Source organism: Camelina sativa, chromosome 11 (assembly GCF_000633955.1).
Source record: "Camelina sativa cultivar DH55 chromosome 11, Cs, whole genome shotgun sequence".
NCBI classification, from domain to species: domain Eukaryota; kingdom Viridiplantae; phylum Streptophyta; class Magnoliopsida; order Brassicales; family Brassicaceae; genus Camelina; species Camelina sativa.
In genome coordinates this window covers 35381170-35401479 of record NC_025695.1, presented here as the reverse complement: position 1 = coordinate 35401479, position 20310 = coordinate 35381170, and the positions used below count along the sequence as shown (strand labels likewise).

At 36.2% G+C, this 20310-nt stretch overlaps 1 protein-coding gene across 1 annotated transcript; it reads left to right on the top strand.

The window, feature by feature from the left end:
- Positions 10074 to 16655, top strand: LOC104725219 (leishmanolysin-like peptidase). The gene is given in 15 exon segments (XM_010443843.1): positions 10074 to 10482; positions 10658 to 11029; positions 11133 to 11161; positions 11163 to 11173; positions 11277 to 11390; positions 11480 to 11628; positions 11791 to 11883; positions 11977 to 12370; positions 12615 to 12741; positions 12826 to 12925; positions 13124 to 13193; positions 14296 to 14448; positions 14547 to 14642; positions 15716 to 16035; positions 16136 to 16655. Coding segments are annotated over 15 exon segments (2325 nt in total). The 5' UTR covers positions 10074 to 10401; the 3' UTR covers positions 16352 to 16655.

The window sequence follows — 20310 nt, the reverse complement described above, 5'->3', positions numbered from 1 at the left end:
TATTGGGTTTCCAAAAACCACAACGCAATAAAATGAGCATTTAACTTAATTGTTCTGCGCCAAACCAAAGCTTGCATCGATCGATGCAAAGCCGGCATCGATCAATGCATTCCCTAAACTGGGATTCTGGTTTACGGGCGTTACAATTCGCCCACACCGACAAGGATTCGTCCTTGAATCTTGCAGTATCGTCCATCCACCAAGGATCTATGTGCAACTGTCACCATGGCCCACATATCCTCTGACCGGACTGATCACCGTCAGCTTCCTCCGTCCGCGGTTGCAACCAATGAATCATGCCGGCTCGCTATCAGGCCATCCGCCTTCAGCTACGGCATCCAGGAAGTCACTCACACCCACTCCCCCGCTCTTAGGTCGTAACCTTCAAGATATTCCGGCTCACTGCCGAGCCACGGCCCACAGTTATGGTATCAGGGAGTATCAAAATGCCGCTTTTGGGTGACGACCCAAGAGCGCAAACTCGGATCGTCATCCAAAGCTAACAAACCATCCCCACTCTCTGGTCACAAAGTCCATCGAGCTATCGGTATCACATGAGTTGGAGACACACGACCTTGAGCAAACAAGTCTGATGCCATCGAGTATCTCCCGACTAGATCTACCTCAACACTATCCATTTTTGGAAACTTACATTTTTAGATACTTCTATTTTTATAAACTTTCCACTTTTAGCAGTTCACTTCACGGAATCACGTATCCCGAACACCACCTTATCTTGGTACTTAGTCGAACCAACCACCCCTAAGCGACCAAGTATCAAGAGAGATGGGCTGGAATACTCCATTTCGCTCCAGCCACGGACTTTACCGCACCAACAACTACAACCGCAATTGGGACCAGGCTAGCCAAGTTCAAGCTGCGACCTACTTCTCGAACCACTTCTTGAACCTTGCCTTCATCATCGCCTTTGGCTCCCAAGTCTACTCCTCTACACCATAACAGCCCCATAGGACTCTCATCAAAGGAACCTTTGTCCACCAAAGTTCCTTAACTCTCCTCTCGAGAACCCTCACTGGCCTCGCCTCCAAAGTATTGTTAGGCTGAAGATCCTTAGGAATCTTAGCCAACAACTGATCATTCTTGTGAAGACACTTCCTCAGCATCGACACATAGAACAGCTTGTAGAATGTGCACATAACATCAGACAACTCCAACCTATATACAACAGGTCCCACCTGCTCAACCACTCTGAACAGACCCATGAACCTTAGACTCAGTTTAGTCTCTGACAATGACATGTTCGTACCCCGCAACATGGTCATCTTGAGGTATACTCTATCACCCACCTGAAACTCAAGATCCTTCCTCCTCCTATTAGCATAACTCCTATACCGATCCAGAGCCTTCTTCATGTTCAGCTTCAAAACCTGGATCTTCTCTGAGGTCTCCTGAACAAAGTCGGCACCATATATGCTCCTCTCCCCCACTTGAGTCCAACATAATGGTGTACGACATGGCCTCCCGTACAACGCCTCAAAGGGAGCTATCCAATACTCGCCTCGTAACTGTTGTTGTAGAAAAATTCCACCAAGCTCAAGTGATCTGCCCAATGGCCACTCCAATTCAGCACGCACATCCTCAGTAATTCCTCTAAAGTCTGGATTATCCTCTTTGACTAACCGTCCACCAGAGGGTGATAGATTGTACTCATATGCACCTTCGTCCCCATCTCGGCATGAAACATCCTCCCAGGCACACCATGCAATCTGATTATCTCCCTCATATACTTCCTAGCCAACACCGCTGCTCCATCGGTTTTCTTGATGGCCAGAAAGTGTGCAGACTTAGTCAACCGGTCCACTATGACCCAAATCGCATCAAACGTCCGTGTCACTGGCAATCCTACCACGAAGCCCGTCGTGATCATATCCCACATCCACTATGGAATGGGTAAACTATGGAACAATCCACCTAAAACATGATGCTCAGCCTGCACTAGCTGGCAAATGTCGCACTTTGCAACCCAATCGGCTACATCCTTCTTCATCACGACCTAATGATAATACCTTTTGAGGTCACGGTACATCTTCGTCGCTCCTGGATGAATATAGAACTTGCTCGAATGAGCCTCTCTCAGTATCTCCAGCCTCAAACTCTCATCCCTGGGTACGCAAATCCGACCATGCACAAGGATAGTCCCATTAGCAGAGACCTGATACTCCGAATCCTCAACCTTCAAGGCTTTCACCAGCCCCACGTCACTCTCCTGAGCTAACGGGACCCTACTCAACAAGTCTGCTCGGTCACCCGCCTCCAAGTCCCAAGGCTCCTGTGACATAACACACAGCCTCAATGCACTAATTTCACCAGTAACGCCTCCATGTCATGCTCCTAAGCTGAAGCCGCCCGCTTCCGACTCAAAGAATCTGCAACCATGTTAGTTTTACTAGGGTGGTAAGCTATCTCCATATCATAATCTTATACCAACTCCATCCAACGCCTCTGCCTCAAATTCAGCTCGAGATGAGTGAAGATGTACTTCAAGCTCTTATGATCTTTAAATGCATGAATCTTTCCGCCATAAAGATAGGATCTCCAAATCTTCAAGGCGAAAACCACCGCCGCCATATCCAAATCATGGTAAGGGTAATTTGCCTCATGCTTCTGCAACTGCATTAAAGCGTAAGAAATAACCTTTCCCTGCTACATCAGCACACATCCCAAACCAACTCCGGAAGCATTTGTATACACAACATAAGGCTCATTTTTCTCTGGCAGTGCCAACACCGACGTGCTAGTCAACATCTGCTTAAGGCTTGCACAACTCGCCTCACACTCTGGTGACCACAAAAATGGAAACTCCTTCCCTGTGAGCTTGTTCATCGGCTGTGCTATACTCGCAAAACCCGGAATGAATCTCCTATAGTATCCCGCCAACCCCAGGAAACTCATGATCTCAGTGGCGCTCTACAGTCTTGGCCACTCCCTGATGGCCTAAATCTTCTCTGGATCCACTAAAACTCCCTCTGTAGAAACAATATGACCTAAGAATTCCATCTCCCACTGCCATAAACTGCACTTACTTAGCTTAGCAAACAACTTCTGCTCCCGCAGCTTCTCGAGAACTGCTCTCAAATGCACTGCATGCTCCTCAGGACTCTTGTAGTGTACCAGGATATCATCGATGAAAATGATGATAGACATGTCCAAAAACTTTTGAAACACATTGTTCATCAATCTCATAAACGTTTTTGGCGCGTTCGTCAAACCTAACGGCATCACCACAATACTCGTAATGCCCATACCTTATCTTGAAGGTTGTCTTCCTCACATCTGCCTCATGTATCGGGATCTGATGGTAACTCGACGCCAAGTCGATCACGGAGAACCAAGTAGCACCCCTCAACTGATCCAACAGCTCATGAGTCCTCGAAAGAGGGTATTTGTTCTTCATAGTGACCCGGTTCAGACTCCGATAGTTAATACACAGGCGGAAACTTCCGTCCTTCTTCTTAACAAACAACAGTGGCGCTCCCCAAGGTGAACAACTAGGACGAATGAAACTCTTGCTCAAACAATCCTCCAACTGCTTCTTCAGCTCTGCCATATCTGCTAGAGCCATCCTTTAAGACGCCTTGGACAACGACGTTGTCCCTGGTTTCAGTTCAACCGTGAATGGATCAGATCGAGATGGTGGTAACCCTTGCAACGACTGAAACACATCCTCAAACTCCTCTACCACGCGGATGCCTCCCACCGTAGACAGCCCCACTGTCTCCATCATCGAAATGGTAACCAGATAGGCTTTGCGCCTCTTCTTGATCATCTTCTCGGCCTGCACGGCCGAGATCACGAGACTTCCCGAAGTCGGTCTCACTCCCTCAAAAATCCAAGTTCCCTTCTAGACGCTCAAAGATATCTCTATCCCGATAACAATCCAGATGTACCTTGTGAAGATGCAACCAATCCATCCCCAAGATATCCACGAGACTGATAATCAAATCTGCTGGCCTTGAATTCCCCGCGATCTGAATATCCACAACCCTCTCCCGACCAAAGACTCTCAGAAGCTTACCTCCCACTACTCTGACAACCCCCACTCGCTCACCGAGATCTCCTCTGATACTGGCGCTCTCGGCACACTCCGGGGTAATGAAGCAATAAGTTGCTCCATAATCAAACAAGAAGTGGGATGTAAACCCACTCACCAATAAGATCCCTACACAAACTTCATGTGTTGGGAACCTAACAGTCAATTACGGGAAAAAACATAAAATCTGAACTACTGAATTTACCAAGTCTGAGTCTCAGAAGTTATACTTGTGATCGCTCATGCACTGGTTCTAAACTCTTAGAACTATACCTGAAAATGAATTAATTAGAGGATAAAAGTTACATTTCTAAAATAAATCTATAATTTATAGTGTGTTTGAATAAAAATGAATGAAAAAATACTTAATTCAAAATTTATGTAATTTCAGTTACAATTTAGTAGTAAAATGTTGATTTAAAATATAGATTAATGTACATTATTACATTTTTATTTCATTAAAAATAAATATTTTTTTTAGAAATTAAATGCTAAATGGACTAATAAGAAGAGGGTGAAACCTTATAAAATCATATGAAATACAATAAAAAATTTCAAGATTAATTTTATTTTTAATCTCTTTTATATTCACCTTAATTTAAGCTATATTGCTAGATTTAATTCTAATGATTTCCTCTTTGAAGTAAAATTTTGTGAAATGGAATATCAAATTGTTTTTTTACATAGAAAATTATTTAATTACAAAATTTTGAATTAAATAGACATTATAATGATCTTTATATAATTATATTTTAGTTCACAATAACTAAATTTAATAATGAGTATACAAAAAAATGTATTACAAATTTTTTAGAGGTAAGAGAGAGTTAAAAATTTTGATTGAATAATTCTATTATAATAGTTTATTTTGTTTAAACATTCTATAATTTTAAAAATAAAATAAATATACATGAATGATGATGATTTATTTAGCTTGATTCCCTCATTGGGCTTTAATCGAAATTAATATTGTTGAATCTGCATCGATAATTATTTTTTACAGTCACCAAAATTTTATTATACATATTTAATTGAATATTAAAAATAATAAGAAGATAAAGAAGGAATACATTAAAAAATATTGAACAAAATATGAGATAAATCTAACAAAATATATAATCACATGGTTATTTATAGGATTTGAAGGGATGGAAGTTACATTTCTAAAATATTTTATTATACATATATAATTGAAAATTAAAATTAATAAGAAGACAAAGAATGAAGGAAGAAATACATAAAAATAAAGAAATAAAATTGAACAAAATATAAGATTAATCATAAAAACAAAGAAATAAAAATGAACAAAATATAAGATTAATTTAACAAAATATATAATCACACTCTTACCATGAGTTTTGATCCCATGCAAGAATATAAATAAAACAAAGAAAATATTTAGAATTTGAGATATAGTGGTTGATGATGTGAGAATGTTTATTTATACGATTTCAAGGGATGGAAGTTATATTTCTAAAACAAATTAATTAAAGGAGTTATAATTATAATTTATAGTGTGTTTGAATGAAACTGAATGAAAAAATAGTCAATTCATTATTTATGTAATTGCAGTGACAATTTAGTAGTAAAGTGTGGATTTAAAGTATAGATTAATGTACATTATTATATTTTCATTAATTAAAATAAATATTATTTTAAAAATAAAAATAAATGCTAAATGGACCAATAAGGAAAGGGTGGAACCTTACTTTTATGTATATGATTCGAAAAAAATTGTAAATGCCATAAACAAATATGGTAGGAGAATCATAATTTAAAATCTTAACAAAATCTTCCAAATATAATTATTAAAATAGTAATTTGGATACTTAGATATGAAATCTTACTTTTTAAAATTCTCATTGGTTTACAATTTTTTAAAATTATTTAGTAATTTTCGTTCATAATTAATTAGAGGGAGAAATTTTTTTTTTTTGAAAATTAATAATTATTTAAAATATTTTATTAGTCTAATATTAAAAATTATATTTTTATCCTTATTGAAAAATTAACCATGTACCTTAATAGTACTGGCATGAAAAAAATGTAAATTTTTACACTTTATAACTTTAGTTTCATATTTGTACTTCTCAATTAATATAGTAAGATATATATATACATATATATATATATATACTATAGTTATAATTTTTTTTTGCATATTCAGTTTGACCAAAACATATGTAATACATTTCAAGTTTAATATTAAAATACTCTTGTTATATTTAATCAAGAGATGTCAAAATGATTAACTCAACTCAGTTAAACTCATTACCCAATGAGTTTAGAACAAATGAGTTCATAGGTTGACCCAACTCATTTAATCTAATGAGTTAAATGGTTAAATGATTAACTCATGTTAGTGAGTTTATACATTAAAATTAAATTGGAAGTACATTATATATGTCATATGCTTGGTTCTTTATACACTCACACACAAAACAAAACAAGAAAGATTGACTATGATCATAGTAGACTTTTAGATTGTGATGTATCTGCTGAAGTGTGCCCACCACTCCCATCATGAGTATATGCATCTTCACTGTCCATTGATCTAGAAAAATAGACAAAACAAATAAGACTCTTTTTAAAATGAATATGAAAAAGTGTTCTAGTCCTAGAGGTTCTAAACAAAAGATACACAAAATCAAGAGAACAAGCCACATATATACTTTAACCGAGAATCAGATTATAATAAATCAGATTATAATCTAAGTTATTCACATCCCCAAATCAGTCACTATTAATCTTTTGTTTAACGACCCAAATCACGTAGATACACAAACACCTAGAATCGCAAATAAATACACAAGTCACTTAAGTTAACTTGTTTTTTTTTTTTTGTCAAAAACTTAAGTTAACTTGTTTCTAAGATATCAAATACAATTGTAACGCTCCGACCGCCACCTTTTAGTGGGCTCCATGTCCAATCCTAGTCCATGGGCCCACCTTCCTTAATGGGCCTCACGTCCTCTCATTAGGCCCGTGAGCCCATCAATATCTGACGGCTGGATTGCTACGTCCGGGAGGCTTTAAAGACGGATTACCGTTCCTATAAATCACCACATGATATTTCCTTGTGTTTTGTTCTCACTCGCACAGTTCCGTCAATCACTTCCCGGAAGGTCACCCATCCTAAGACTACTCCAGCTCAAGCACGCTTAACTCTGGAGTTCTCTCTAGATCCTTGACCGAAAAGATAAGTACACTTTGGTGACATAGGTGGCCAAATCAATTCTTTTAAACCTCTCTGCAAGTCTTTGAAACCGGGGTGTCACAATTCACTCCCACTAACAAATCGCAACGTCCTCGTTGTGCACCAAGATCGTCACCCCCTGACGGTGTGAGTCCACTCGACTCCACACTCGTCTGGGTTCGGCTCTGATACCACTTGTAACGCCCCGATCGCCACCTTTTAGTGGGCTCCATATCCAATCCCAGTCCATGGGCCCACCTTCCTTAATGGGCCTCATGTCCTCTTACTAGGCCCATGAGCCCATCAATATATGACGACCGGATTGCTACGTCCGGGAGGCTTTAAAGACTTGTTATCGTCCTTACAAATCACCACATGATCTTTCCCTGTGTTTTGTCCTCACTCGCACAGTTCCGTCAATCACTTCCCGGAAGGTCACCCATCCTGAAACTACTCCAGCTCAAACACGCTTAACTCTGGAGTTCTCGCAGGACCCTTGACCGAAAAGATAAGTGCACTTTAGTGACATAGGTGGCTAAAACAATTCTTTTAAACCTCTCCGCAAGTTTTTGAAACCGGGGTGTCACGACAACCCACAAAAAAATCAAAACCCAAAAAAATCAAAACCCAGAAAATCAAAATCCAAAAAATATCAAACCCATGAGATAGAACCATATGAGATAGAGAGACCGAGAGAGACACAAAGAGACACAACGAGAGAGAGAGAGAGAGAGAGAGAGAGAGAGAGAGAGATAGAGAGAGAAGAAACAAACCTGAACTCCGGCGAAGATGAGAGGAGCGAGCCAGCTGCTTGGTTCACTCCGGCGAAGACCATGAAGCATTAATCGGTTTATACATTTGATTGGTTTACAGATTTTTTGTTATATTAAACCAGTTTGGTTGCCAAAAAAAAAATCAACCAGTTTAAACATTTTGAGTTAATTTGACTCACTCAAAGTACAATTGATGAATTAAATGGTTAAATCATTACCCATTGCAACTCAATTCATTTGATTCACTAAACCAATTGACCCACTAACTCATTTTATCCATGAACTCATTAGGGTAAATTTTTTTAAATCGTTAGAGTTCATGGGTTGATTTGAGTTGAGTTGATCCATTAAATTTGACCTATTTTGACACCCCTAATTTAATCCCAAACAACACAATTTAAAAAGAAAAATACAAATTGTTTTTCTTCTTTTTAAATTAAGTCTGTACTGATCAATAACTTTTAATATATATATATATATAACATTTAAGCTTATAAGATTTCTTTCATGTATAGTATATTAATATACTTTTCTTTTTGTGTCCAAATGTATATATTAATATACTATGTACTAGATTAAGATTCGTGCTAGAGCACGGGTTGAAATTCATTTTAATTACATTGTAATTTTTTTATTAAATATAATTTATTTGATTATTTTTAAATTTTTTTTGGATAAAATATTATGTAATAAAATCATATGCTAAAATATGATGATTTTTTCTTATTTTGTAAGTTTTATATTGTTAATGATTCTAGATAAGTACATGTGTTATAACACTGGTTAAATTTTATTTTATACAAAATCTTGTATATTTTCTATTTTAAATTAAATTTTAATATGTTGTATTAGTTTAGGTACGTGAAGTTATTTCAACAATGTATATTATACTTCATGACTTGAATGTCATTATAAGACATAATTTTGTGAATTTGGTTTTTAAAATGTCAGTTATTATATTATGAGTAATTTAATATATTGTTATACTTTTGTTTTAATATACTTGATTTTTTTAAAATTCTTTCATATTATAGTGACATATTATTGACATTGCTATAACAAACCAATTTAGAGTGTTTATAGTTTCTAACTTTAATATCAAGTTTTAATATTTTAAAAATATTTCAAAATAAATTATTTAAAGTTTATTATATTATATAAAATTACAAAATTCAACAAAAAAGTATGAAATTGAATTTAAATATTCAAATTTTGACCCGTTACTCAGTAAATTTTTTAATTCAATAGATATTATTTTAAAAGAATAATATTAATAAAATTGAATATTTTATAGATTGGATCATTTATATTTGTTTTTTAAATTCAACTTATGGTATATCCGGAAATAAAACTATTTTTTAATTATAATATATAATATGAAAATTTATTTGTTTCACAAAATAGACTCATATATAAAAAAATAAAAATGAGAGGTAAAGTATAATAATAATTAACAAAATAATATGTTAGGTTAGATATCAAAGGATTTTATTTGATGAATAATTTAAAAAAAAATATGGTAAATTAGATGATATCAAATAATTTTTTAGAATATTCTCTTTAAGATTTTTAGAAACAATAAATCCAGACTATACAAATAATATAAAAATTAATATATAATCTATTTATAACTAACTTATTAAAATTATATAGTTTATAAAACAATGTTGGGAATACAGGAGATATTTTTAGGTTGTACCTTTTTTATCCAATTACAGTAGTAATCACTAATCCATAAAACTCAAGGTTATTTGTTTACGTTTGTGATTATATTTCTTAACATAGAAACTGATTTTTAAGATAAGGATGATGAGTTGGAGCGCAGACAGCGAATGTCCCCAACAGTTTTATTACATAATCATGCAACAAATGTATATGTGTATTTTAATACCAAAAAAGAAATAATAATTATACTAAAAAATAACCCAAAAAATTTTAAATTGATACTCCCACTTTTGAAAAACAGTAATAATAATTATACATTATATATCTTACCCTACACCATTCCTACCCAATCCATTTGACTCTTTTTTTCTTCTCTCTCTTTCTTTAGTGTCACTTGTTTCATTGCTAGAGAGAGAGATTGTAAAAAAAATAAAAAAATCTGAGATAATTTTTTTTGTTATTGAGGTTGCTGGAATCTAGATCACCTGTTTTGAATCAGTCTTACCCAAAAACCCTAACTCTCTCTCTCTCTCTCTCCAATTTAATTCTTAATTGAATTTTTCAAAGAGCTTGAAAAGCTTCGATTTGCTATTTTTTTTTTTTTCTGTGTGAGCTAAAAAAAACTCTGTACAATCGAATGAGATGCACTGTGTTTGATTGGATCGGGGATTTGTTGGAGATTTGATGGAAGTGAAGCTTTATTTTCTGGGAATTTCATGGAGGTTGTTGTAGTTCAGTATTGCTCTTTTTGTTCTAGGTTCTTTGTTAATCTCCAGTTTCGATTCTTCATTTCCTGGGTAAGTTTCTTTTAAGTAGCTTANTTTTTTTTTTTTTTTTTTTTTGGGTATTCTGAAATGTTGAGCTACAAAGTCAGTAGAGCTTAGGTTGTAAATGTTAAACTTTCCCTTTTCAGCAAAATTGCTCCCTTTCGTTTGTTTTTTAGCTTCAAAGTCATTTTTATGTTTGTTTCAGGTTTTGTTGATTCTATTGTGGTGTGGAGCTGCTGATGGGAAAGCCAGGCATCATCATCATCATCATCATCATCATCGTCGAGTGCCTTTGCAAGGTGTGGAAAGTGGAGTTGATGGAGTCTCTTCTCATTCGTGTATCCATGATCAGATTATAGAGCAGAGAAAGAGACCGGGTAGGAAAGTATATTCAGTTACTCCTCAGGTTTATCATGAGCCAACAAGTGCTGCAAAAGCTCATAATGGGAGAGTATTGCTTAGTGTTTCTGAGGAGGAGGAGAAGGATGTGAAACAACCTATTAGGATTTACTTAAATTATGATGCTGTTGGTCACTCACTTGACCGAGATTGCCAAAGAGTTGGTGATATTGTGAAGGTGGGGCAATTCTTGCTAGCTTTTCAGTAGTGTGAAATACAGATAGGGATTTCTTTTTGCTTTTTTGGAAGTAAGTGAACTAAATTGTTTTTACTGAACTCAGTTGGGTGAGCCTCCTTCAAGTACTTTCCGNATATGTAGAGGGTAATTGCATTACTGTTTTGCTTCTGATTGGCAGTTTCTTGTCCATTTAAATTTGTCCTGCTAGATTTATTTTGGTCTAATCAGTTTCATTTAAATCAAGCAGAGGGTATTGCTAATACTGATTTAGTCCTATTGGTAACCACAAGACCCACTACTGGTAATACCCTTGCGTGGGCTGTAGCTTGCGAACGTGATCAATGGGGACGTGCGATTGCTGGTATTTGGCCATTTCCTCCAGTTACATTTTGAAATCCCTGACATTGCTTTGAGTTTTGAACTAAAGCCAAGGGTTGTGGTCTTTTTCAGGGCATGTCAATGTTGCTCCCCGCCATTTGACTTCAGAATCTGGGACGTTGCTTTCAGCAACTCTCATTCATGAGGTTATGCATGTCCTTGGCTTCGATCCACATGCCTTTGCTCATTTTAGAGATGAAAGGAAAAGAAGACGCACTGAGGTATGCGATGAGTTATTAATGTCCGCCTAATCAAGAGAAAAAGTTAGCTGTGATTTACATTCCTCGCTTTTTCTTCTTTGTGTTTCGTGCTTCTTCACATGGATTAGAATGAAACTTTCTATACGAGCCACCTTGGAATAAGCCGTTCTTTTCATGTTTTAGGTCACTGAGCAACAAATGGATGAAAAGCTTGGCCGGTTAGTGACACGCGTAGTGCTTCCACGGGTTGTCATGCATTCGCGGCATCACTACGGAGTAAGTTTCAATGCTTTTAATTATTTTGAAAGGTAATTCCTGTGACCTTAGTTTTATGTCCTTTTGTCATAAATAATGTCAATATTTCAACAGGCATTTTCTCAAAACTTCTCGGGTCTAGAACTTGAGGATGGAGGCGGACGTGGCACATCGGGTTCCCACTGGGAAAAAAGACTACTTATGAATGAGATAATGACTGGATCAGTGGACACACGATCAGTCGTTTCAAAAATGACTCTAGCGCTATTAGAGGATAGTGGCTGGTATAAGGCTAATTATAGCATGGCAGACCGTCTTGATTGGGGTCGGAACCAGGGGACCCAGTTTGTCACATCTCCATGTAACATGTGGAAAGGTGCTTACCATTGTAACACATCCCAACTATCTGGCTGTACATACAACAGAGAGGCCGAAGGTTACTGCCCAATTCTAAGCTATAATGGAGACTTGCCTCAGTGGGCTCGTTACTTTCCACAGCCTAACAGAGGTACATCCTGTTGACTAACTGGAACATGCTGATACGAAAAATCTTAATCTTCCAGTTTTATTTATATATATATACTTAGGTTGTTACCTGCTTCAACCTGTTGATTTGATTCGCAAAATATAACTTTTCTTGTCTTGGTTGTAATGTCTGGATTGGGAAAAAAAGTATGCTATCCTGTAATCTAGTCCGGTATTTGTTTCTTGTTTGGTAAAGACTAATGAATCTCATACACACCATATTTCAGGAGGCCAGTCTTCCTTAGCAGATTATTGTACATATTTTGTTGCCTATTCAGATGGGTCTTGTACGGATATAAATAGTGCACGTGCGCCTGATAGAATGTTGGGTGAAGTGAGAGGGAGTGAATCCAGGTTATTGCTGGTTAACTGTCTCGCTGAATTTTTGTAAATATCCACATGGAATATTGCTCATGAAAGAGTTTTGCATATATATAGGTGTATGGCCTCATCTTTAGTGCGTACTGGGTTTGTTCGTGGCTCCATGACACAGGGGAATGGTTGTTATCAGCATAGATGTAGAAATAATTTGTTGGAGGTATGCCTTCTTCATCTTCTTCTTCGTCGTCCAAGGGTTTCAATTTTTTGTTACTTTTGGGCATAAGCTGTTATAGTTGAACAGCAGTCAGAAACAACACAAGTCATAAGTCATCGGTTCTGTTTCAACTTGTTTCTACTTTGATCCTTGCTTTTACGGTTATTAATGTCTTCACATGTTTTCCTGGTTGAATTCTAGGTTGCTGTGGAAGGAGTATGGAAGTACTGTCCTCAAGATGGTGGACCAATTCGATTTCCCGGTTTTAATGGTAAATATTGCTCTTATCTTCCTNGGGGACCCAGTTTGTCACATCTCCATGTAACATGTGGAAAGGTGCTTACCATTGTAACACATCCCAACTATCTGGCTGTACATACAACAGAGAGGCCGAAGGTTACTGCCCAATTCTAAGCTATAATGGAGACTTGCCTCAGTGGGCTCGTTACTTTCCACAGCCTAACAGAGGTACATCCTGTTGACTAACTGGAACATGCTGATACGAAAAATCTTAATCTTCCAGTTTTATTTATATATATATACTTAGGTTGTTACCTGCTTCAACCTGTTGATTTGATTCGCAAAATATAACTTTTCTTGTCTTGGTTGTAATGTCTGGATTGGGAAAAAAAGTATGCTATCCTGTAATCTAGTCCGGTATTTGTTTCTTGTTTGGTAAAGACTAATGAATCTCATACACACCATATTTCAGGAGGCCAGTCTTCCTTAGCAGATTATTGTACATATTTTGTTGCCTATTCAGATGGGTCTTGTACGGATATAAATAGTGCACGTGCGCCTGATAGAATGTTGGGTGAAGTGAGAGGGAGTGAATCCAGGTTATTGCTGGTTAACTGTCTCGCTGAATTTTTGTAAATATCCACATGGAATATTGCTCATGAAAGAGTTTTGCATATATATAGGTGTATGGCCTCATCTTTAGTGCGTACTGGGTTTGTTCGTGGCTCCATGACACAGGGGAATGGTTGTTATCAGCATAGATGTAGAAATAATTTGTTGGAGGTATGCCTTCTTCATCTTCTTCTTCGTCGTCCAAGGGTTTCAATTTTTTGTTACTTTTGGGCATAAGCTGTTATAGTTGAACAGCAGTCAGAAACAACACAAGTCATAAGTCATCGGTTCTGTTTCAACTTGTTTCTACTTTGATCCTTGCTTTTACGGTTATTAATGTCTTCACATGTTTTCCTGGTTGAATTCTAGGTTGCTGTGGAAGGAGTATGGAAGTACTGTCCTCAAGATGGTGGACCAATTCGATTTCCCGGTTTTAATGGTAAATATTGCTCTTATCTTCCGGAAAGAATAATAACATATCGTTAACAAATCTTTTGAACCATGAATGTTTTGGTTTGTAGGTGAATTAATTTGTCCGGCTTACCATGAACTCTGCAGTACATCTGTAGTTTCTGTGCTTGGCCAATGTCCTAGCTCTTGTAACTTTAATGGAGATTGTGTTGATGGGAAGTGTCGTTGTCTCCTTGGTTATCACGGTCATGACTGTAGAAACCGTAAGTATACTGTATCTTCCACACCAAATTGTCGTACTTGTCAAGTCTCTGTCTTTCCGTAAGATCTGAACGTACAAGTTTTGCTTTTCACCATGCAGGTTCATGCCCTAATAATTGCAATGGACATGGAAAATGCACTACGCAGGGTGTTTGCATATGTGAAAATGGATTTACTGGAATCGACTGTTCCACTGGTAAATGTCCATATATATACTGTCAAAAANCCTATTCAGATGGGTCTTGTACGGATATAAATAGTGCACGTGCGCCTGATAGAATGTTGGGTGAAGTGAGAGGGAGTGAATCCAGGTTATTGCTGGTTAACTGTCTCGCTGAATTTTTGTAAATATCCACATGGAATATTGCTCATGAAAGAGTTTTGCATATATATAGGTGTATGGCCTCATCTTTAGTGCGTACTGGGTTTGTTCGTGGCTCCATGACACAGGGGAATGGTTGTTATCAGCATAGATGTAGAAATAATTTGTTGGAGGTATGCCTTCTTCATCTTCTTCTTCGTCGTCCAAGGGTTTCAATTTTTTGTTACTTTTGGGCATAAGCTGTTATAGTTGAACAGCAGTCAGAAACAACACAAGTCATAAGTCATCGGTTCTGTTTCAACTTGTTTCTACTTTGATCCTTGCTTTTACGGTTATTAATGTCTTCACATGTTTTCCTGGTTGAATTCTAGGTTGCTGTGGAAGGAGTATGGAAGTACTGTCCTCAAGATGGTGGACCAATTCGATTTCCCGGTTTTAATGGTAAATATTGCTCTTATCTTCCTGAAAGAATAATAACATATCGTTAACAAATCTTTTGAACCATGAATGTTTTGGTTTGTAGGTGAATTAATTTGTCCGGCTTACCATGAACTCTGCAGTACATCTGTAGTTTCTGTGCTTGGCCAATGTCCTAGCTCTTGTAACTTTAATGGAGATTGTGTTGATGGGAAGTGTCGTTGTCTCCTTGGTTATCACGGTCATGACTGTAGAAACCGTAAGTATACTGTATCTTCCACACCAAATTGTCGTACTTGTCAAGTCTCTGTCTTTCCGTAAGATCTGAACGTACAAGTTTTGCTTTTCACCATGCAGGTTCATGCCCTAATAATTGCAATGGACATGGAAAATGCACTACGCAGGGTGTTTGCATATGTGAAAATGGATTTACTGGAATCGACTGTTCCACTGGTAAATGTCCATATATATACTGTCAAAAATACATTTATCAATTATATCTGACAAGAGACTTCTTTTAAACTATACAGCTGTTTGTGACGAACAATGCAGCCTACATGGAGGAGTCTGTGATAATGGGGTTTGTGAGTTCCGTTGCTCTGATTATGCTGGCTACACATGTCAGAACAGCTCTAAACTAGTTACGAGTTTATTGGTGTGCAAAGATGTGTTGGAAAGAGACATATCAGGGCAACATTGTGCTCCAAGAGAGCCTAGCATTCTTCAACAGCTTGAGGAAGTCGTGGTCATGCCCAACTACAATCGGCTCTTTCCGGGTGGGGCTCGAAAGTTATTTAATATTTTCGGTAACAGCTACTGTGATGAGGCAGCTAAAAGACTAGCCTGTTGGGTGAGCTGCAATCTTTTGTTATTTGTTTCCTCATGGTTATAGGTGAGACAGTAGCATTCTCTGACAGTTGACATTTGTTCTTTATGACCTCTGTAATCAGATATCGATCCAGAAGTGTGATGTCGACGGAGACGACAGACTACGGGTATGCCATTCAGCATGTCAGTCCTACAATATGGCGTGTGGGGCTTCTTTAGACTGCTCTGATCAAACCCTTTTCAGCACCGCAGAAGAAGGGGATGCTGAATGTACGGGGTCTGGCGAAATAATATCGCCATGGTTTAGCCGTTTGTGGAGTAGATTTGTAGCAAGTTAACTAGGAACAATTCGTGGATGAGAAAGAAAGATTTGTGTGTACAAGGTAGATAGTGAGGCAGAGTATTATTTTCCAAGCTGTAATTTTTTTCTAGGGTTTATGAGGGGAAAGATCCGTGTTTAAGTTAGGGGTCTTGCCTTAGCCCACCCTCATAGGTGAATTAGATTGTCTTTGTCTGTCTTTCGAGTGAAAATGCAATATGTATTCGAATATATATTATAGATAAAAAGGGATATATAGGCCGAAGGCCTTCCATGAGAAAAAAAAAAAAAGTAAATTTATTTGATTGTCATCTTTGTAACTCTTTCTGTGTGTCTCCAGTTCATTTTTCTTTTGTTTCGACCCTAGAAGTTCAAAAGGTGCACTTTGGAGTCGATTCCCCAACGACAATCATTAGATTAAGCTGCCCCGATCATCATATGAGGCTACTTGTTTACATTCTCTTGTGATGTTGTGTGCATTAGAGTGTGGATCTGTGTCGATCTTCTCCTAATGTGTAGAAAAGGTATAATGAATTTTGGATATATTTATTGTAGAAAAGGTGTTAGTTTACTAATATATAATTGCAGAAACGGATTTGCTTGGATGTATTGCAAGCATGTTAGCATTGCCGGGTAAACATAACTATTAGTTAGTTGGTAATAATGATACTATGTTTGACAACCTGCAGAAATATACATGTGTTGATCATACTTGATACATAATCGAAACTTGATTTGATTCACACGATTAAAAGAAATTGAGGTTAAAGTTTATGTGGGTTTAAAACACTACAGTCAGGTAAAAAAACATAGACACGAAAATAAAAAGATGAAAAGGATAAAATTGTAATCTTTAATATATTGCTAATCTTTATTTTGTGATCTTCAACGGATGCCAAGTATAGATCGATATCAGCTGCTATGTGTGAGTTGAAGTTGGTGATCTTCGCGTGGTATACACACTAGACGATTTCTCTACAATGGATAGCCAACTTACTGCAGATCAGGATAATTAAGCACGATTGTCTTAAACATATTGAGGTTGATTAATACATGGTTCACAAAGCTAAAACTATTCAAGAATGAATACTATCACGACACATGTACAAAACAACCAAGAATATAATATCGCAAAAATTCTAATTGAGGCACTTGGTCGGCAAAATTTTGAATATTTGCAGTCTATGTTGCGCATTTAAAACTTGTGTGGGCCAACTTTAGCGGATTTTTGTGATCTATATTAATTACTAGTATTCACCCGGTGCTATGCACCGAAAATATTTTATTATATCTTAATTGCATTCCAAATTTTACAATTACACCGAATCTAGGAAAAAGAATTATTAATTTAACAGAACAACAAAATTGAATAAAACTCTTAACATGTGCAATCTCTCTTGGTAGACATTAATACATGATTGAATAATTAGCCATTCAAATTCATTTATAGATTCTAAGTCAGAAGTCTGTACCTTGTTAGACGGTATGAATTTGGAGAACACAAGAAGAAGGTTCAAAGGCATAACAGACTTTATCAAACAAAATTCTAAGCTTAAATACAAATCCTTCAATCAAATATCTTTTTCGCTTCCTTAAAAAGCCTCCTTTGTACCACTTTGTAGAGAACACGTAAGATTCCAGAAAGAATCAAGACTTGCGTGTGGTCATGTACTGGCTGAACCGCTGAAGTAAGCTTCTATGGTCATTGATTAATTTAGTTGATTTCCCATCGTTTCGAACCGTACTTTACCACCTTTGACTTGTACACTTGCTCATGATTCCATATTTTCATATAGGCTTGTGAAGATTGACAACTCTAACATCCAAGCAGAGTAGTGTATTATCATGACTCTAANAAAAAAAAAACCACATATGACTAAGTTAATAATGTAAAAATCAAGAGCCAAAACAAAGAAATTAGGGCTACCTTTAAATTTATATGCTTTATTTAGATTGAGTAGTTTATTTGTTTTAATGTCATATTATCTACTTTTTGATCAACCTGAGTAATTTTTGTTAAGCAGACCGTGTAAAATAATAATTCAAAAGAGTAAACAAATGAGAGGTAAGTAGGCAGTACATATTGGTGCTAGGTATGTGGTAAGAAGATTTACAACACCTTCAAAAGAAAGAAGTAGAACTGTGTAACAATGTCTTCACGGCCATATCTTGCAACTTCTACATAAAAAATCAGATAAGTATATATCAACTTTATATTAAATAAGACTTAATATGAAATCAAATACGTGAGAAGTTTTAGTAATCTGATCAACAGATTCCCAGCTACTTAATGGGAAAGAATCTTCAACTTTGTTGGTCAAATCAGGTGTCATGAGTTGAGAAACTCTAAAAACATTATCTGAGTTCCTATTGTCCAGCCTGCAATGTTTTGTTGAAAATAAAGGAAGATATTGTCAAGATTATTCCTTTTAACAATGAATTTGCTTATAAAATTTAAAAGAAAAAAGACTTACTGCATTTTAAATTCAGCAACCTTAGATAGGTCTCCATCAAGAAACAAATTTGTAGAAAATCTAGAATTTTGAACAGATACTTTACCTATATATAAAAAAAATGTTTTGTTAAAAGGTCGCATAGAGAAGAGTTAATATTATAAATTAGTAATAAGATTGAATTTGTTACCATTGAATTTTTTGATCCTCATAATACTCCCAAGTAATATTATAGGACCTGCAGATTTTTTGGTAACATAAGAATGTACATCTTCAGCGTGATTCTCCCATAAAGTACATTCATGATAGTGTCACTGCAAGAGTCATCGAATAGTTTAACTTTTAGTTATTCGATTGTATTTTGAAAAGACTATAATGTAAAGGGAAATTTATAAAATTAAGCACACTAACTTTTGCATCCACGAAAATTGCTTCAATACCTAGAATAACTCCAGGTTTGTCTTTTGGATAAAAATTTCATGTCCTGGCTATTAGAACTCTGATATTCCATTCTTTTTTTAAAGAATTTAGATTTGAGAGAGAAGTAAAATCGAGAGGCATCTTCAAGGTGAAACAATAGAAATCATAGATAATATGCATTGAAGAAAAAAGTAATAGATATGAACAAAAGCTAAAGAACTTACCTGCAAAGATAATTGTTTTTTCAAAGGGATTTAGCTTTCTGAAGTTGAAAGAGGTTTTCGTGTTTGATCTGGTGGTGCATTGGTAATTGAAAATAGGAGAGGTATTTTTTTTTTTTGGTAACAAAATAGAAGAGGTCTTGAGGTGCGTTTTTTTTGTGGTTAGAGAAAGTTAAAGAACATTTATTGAAACGACCTGACCCGTTTTTTTAATTAATAAGTAATAAATATATAAATATATAATATAATAATAAACATCTAAGCTAGTGGTCACATACCCACTAGCCACCTAACCACGATCACACCAAAAGCGGAAATAATAAAACCAATAAATAACCAATAAACCAATAACCAATATCAAATAAACCGTAATAATTCCAAAACCATAAACTAAAGATCCAATCAACATAAACCAGAAAACCAGCAATCCTAAACAACATTCTAGGACTTAACTCTAGCAATCAAACAAAAGCCAGACAACAACCAAGCGAGCCACTAAAACATCCTCCTCTTCATTGTCATGATCCCACGGTCATACTTTGCCTCTACTTGCACCACAAACACAATGAGATGCGTGAGTATTACTAGAAATACCCAGTGAGGCGATCCTCCCATCTAAGAGCTATACACACAAGCAAATCAAGAGTACAAATCCAAATAAATTATAACAAATCAACCATTAAACAGAACAACCAGTAACACTTTCACCACACCTACACATCATCACACAAAACAAGTCATACAACCCAATCGCTTAGAAAAGCTCATGGTCACGCACTCACCTTAACAAGTGATTCACGAAAATAACAACAACTAAATGAGAGGCTCTCCAATATCCAAGAACAACCAAACTTGCTCCGATAACTTTCTAATCCCTTCAGTGA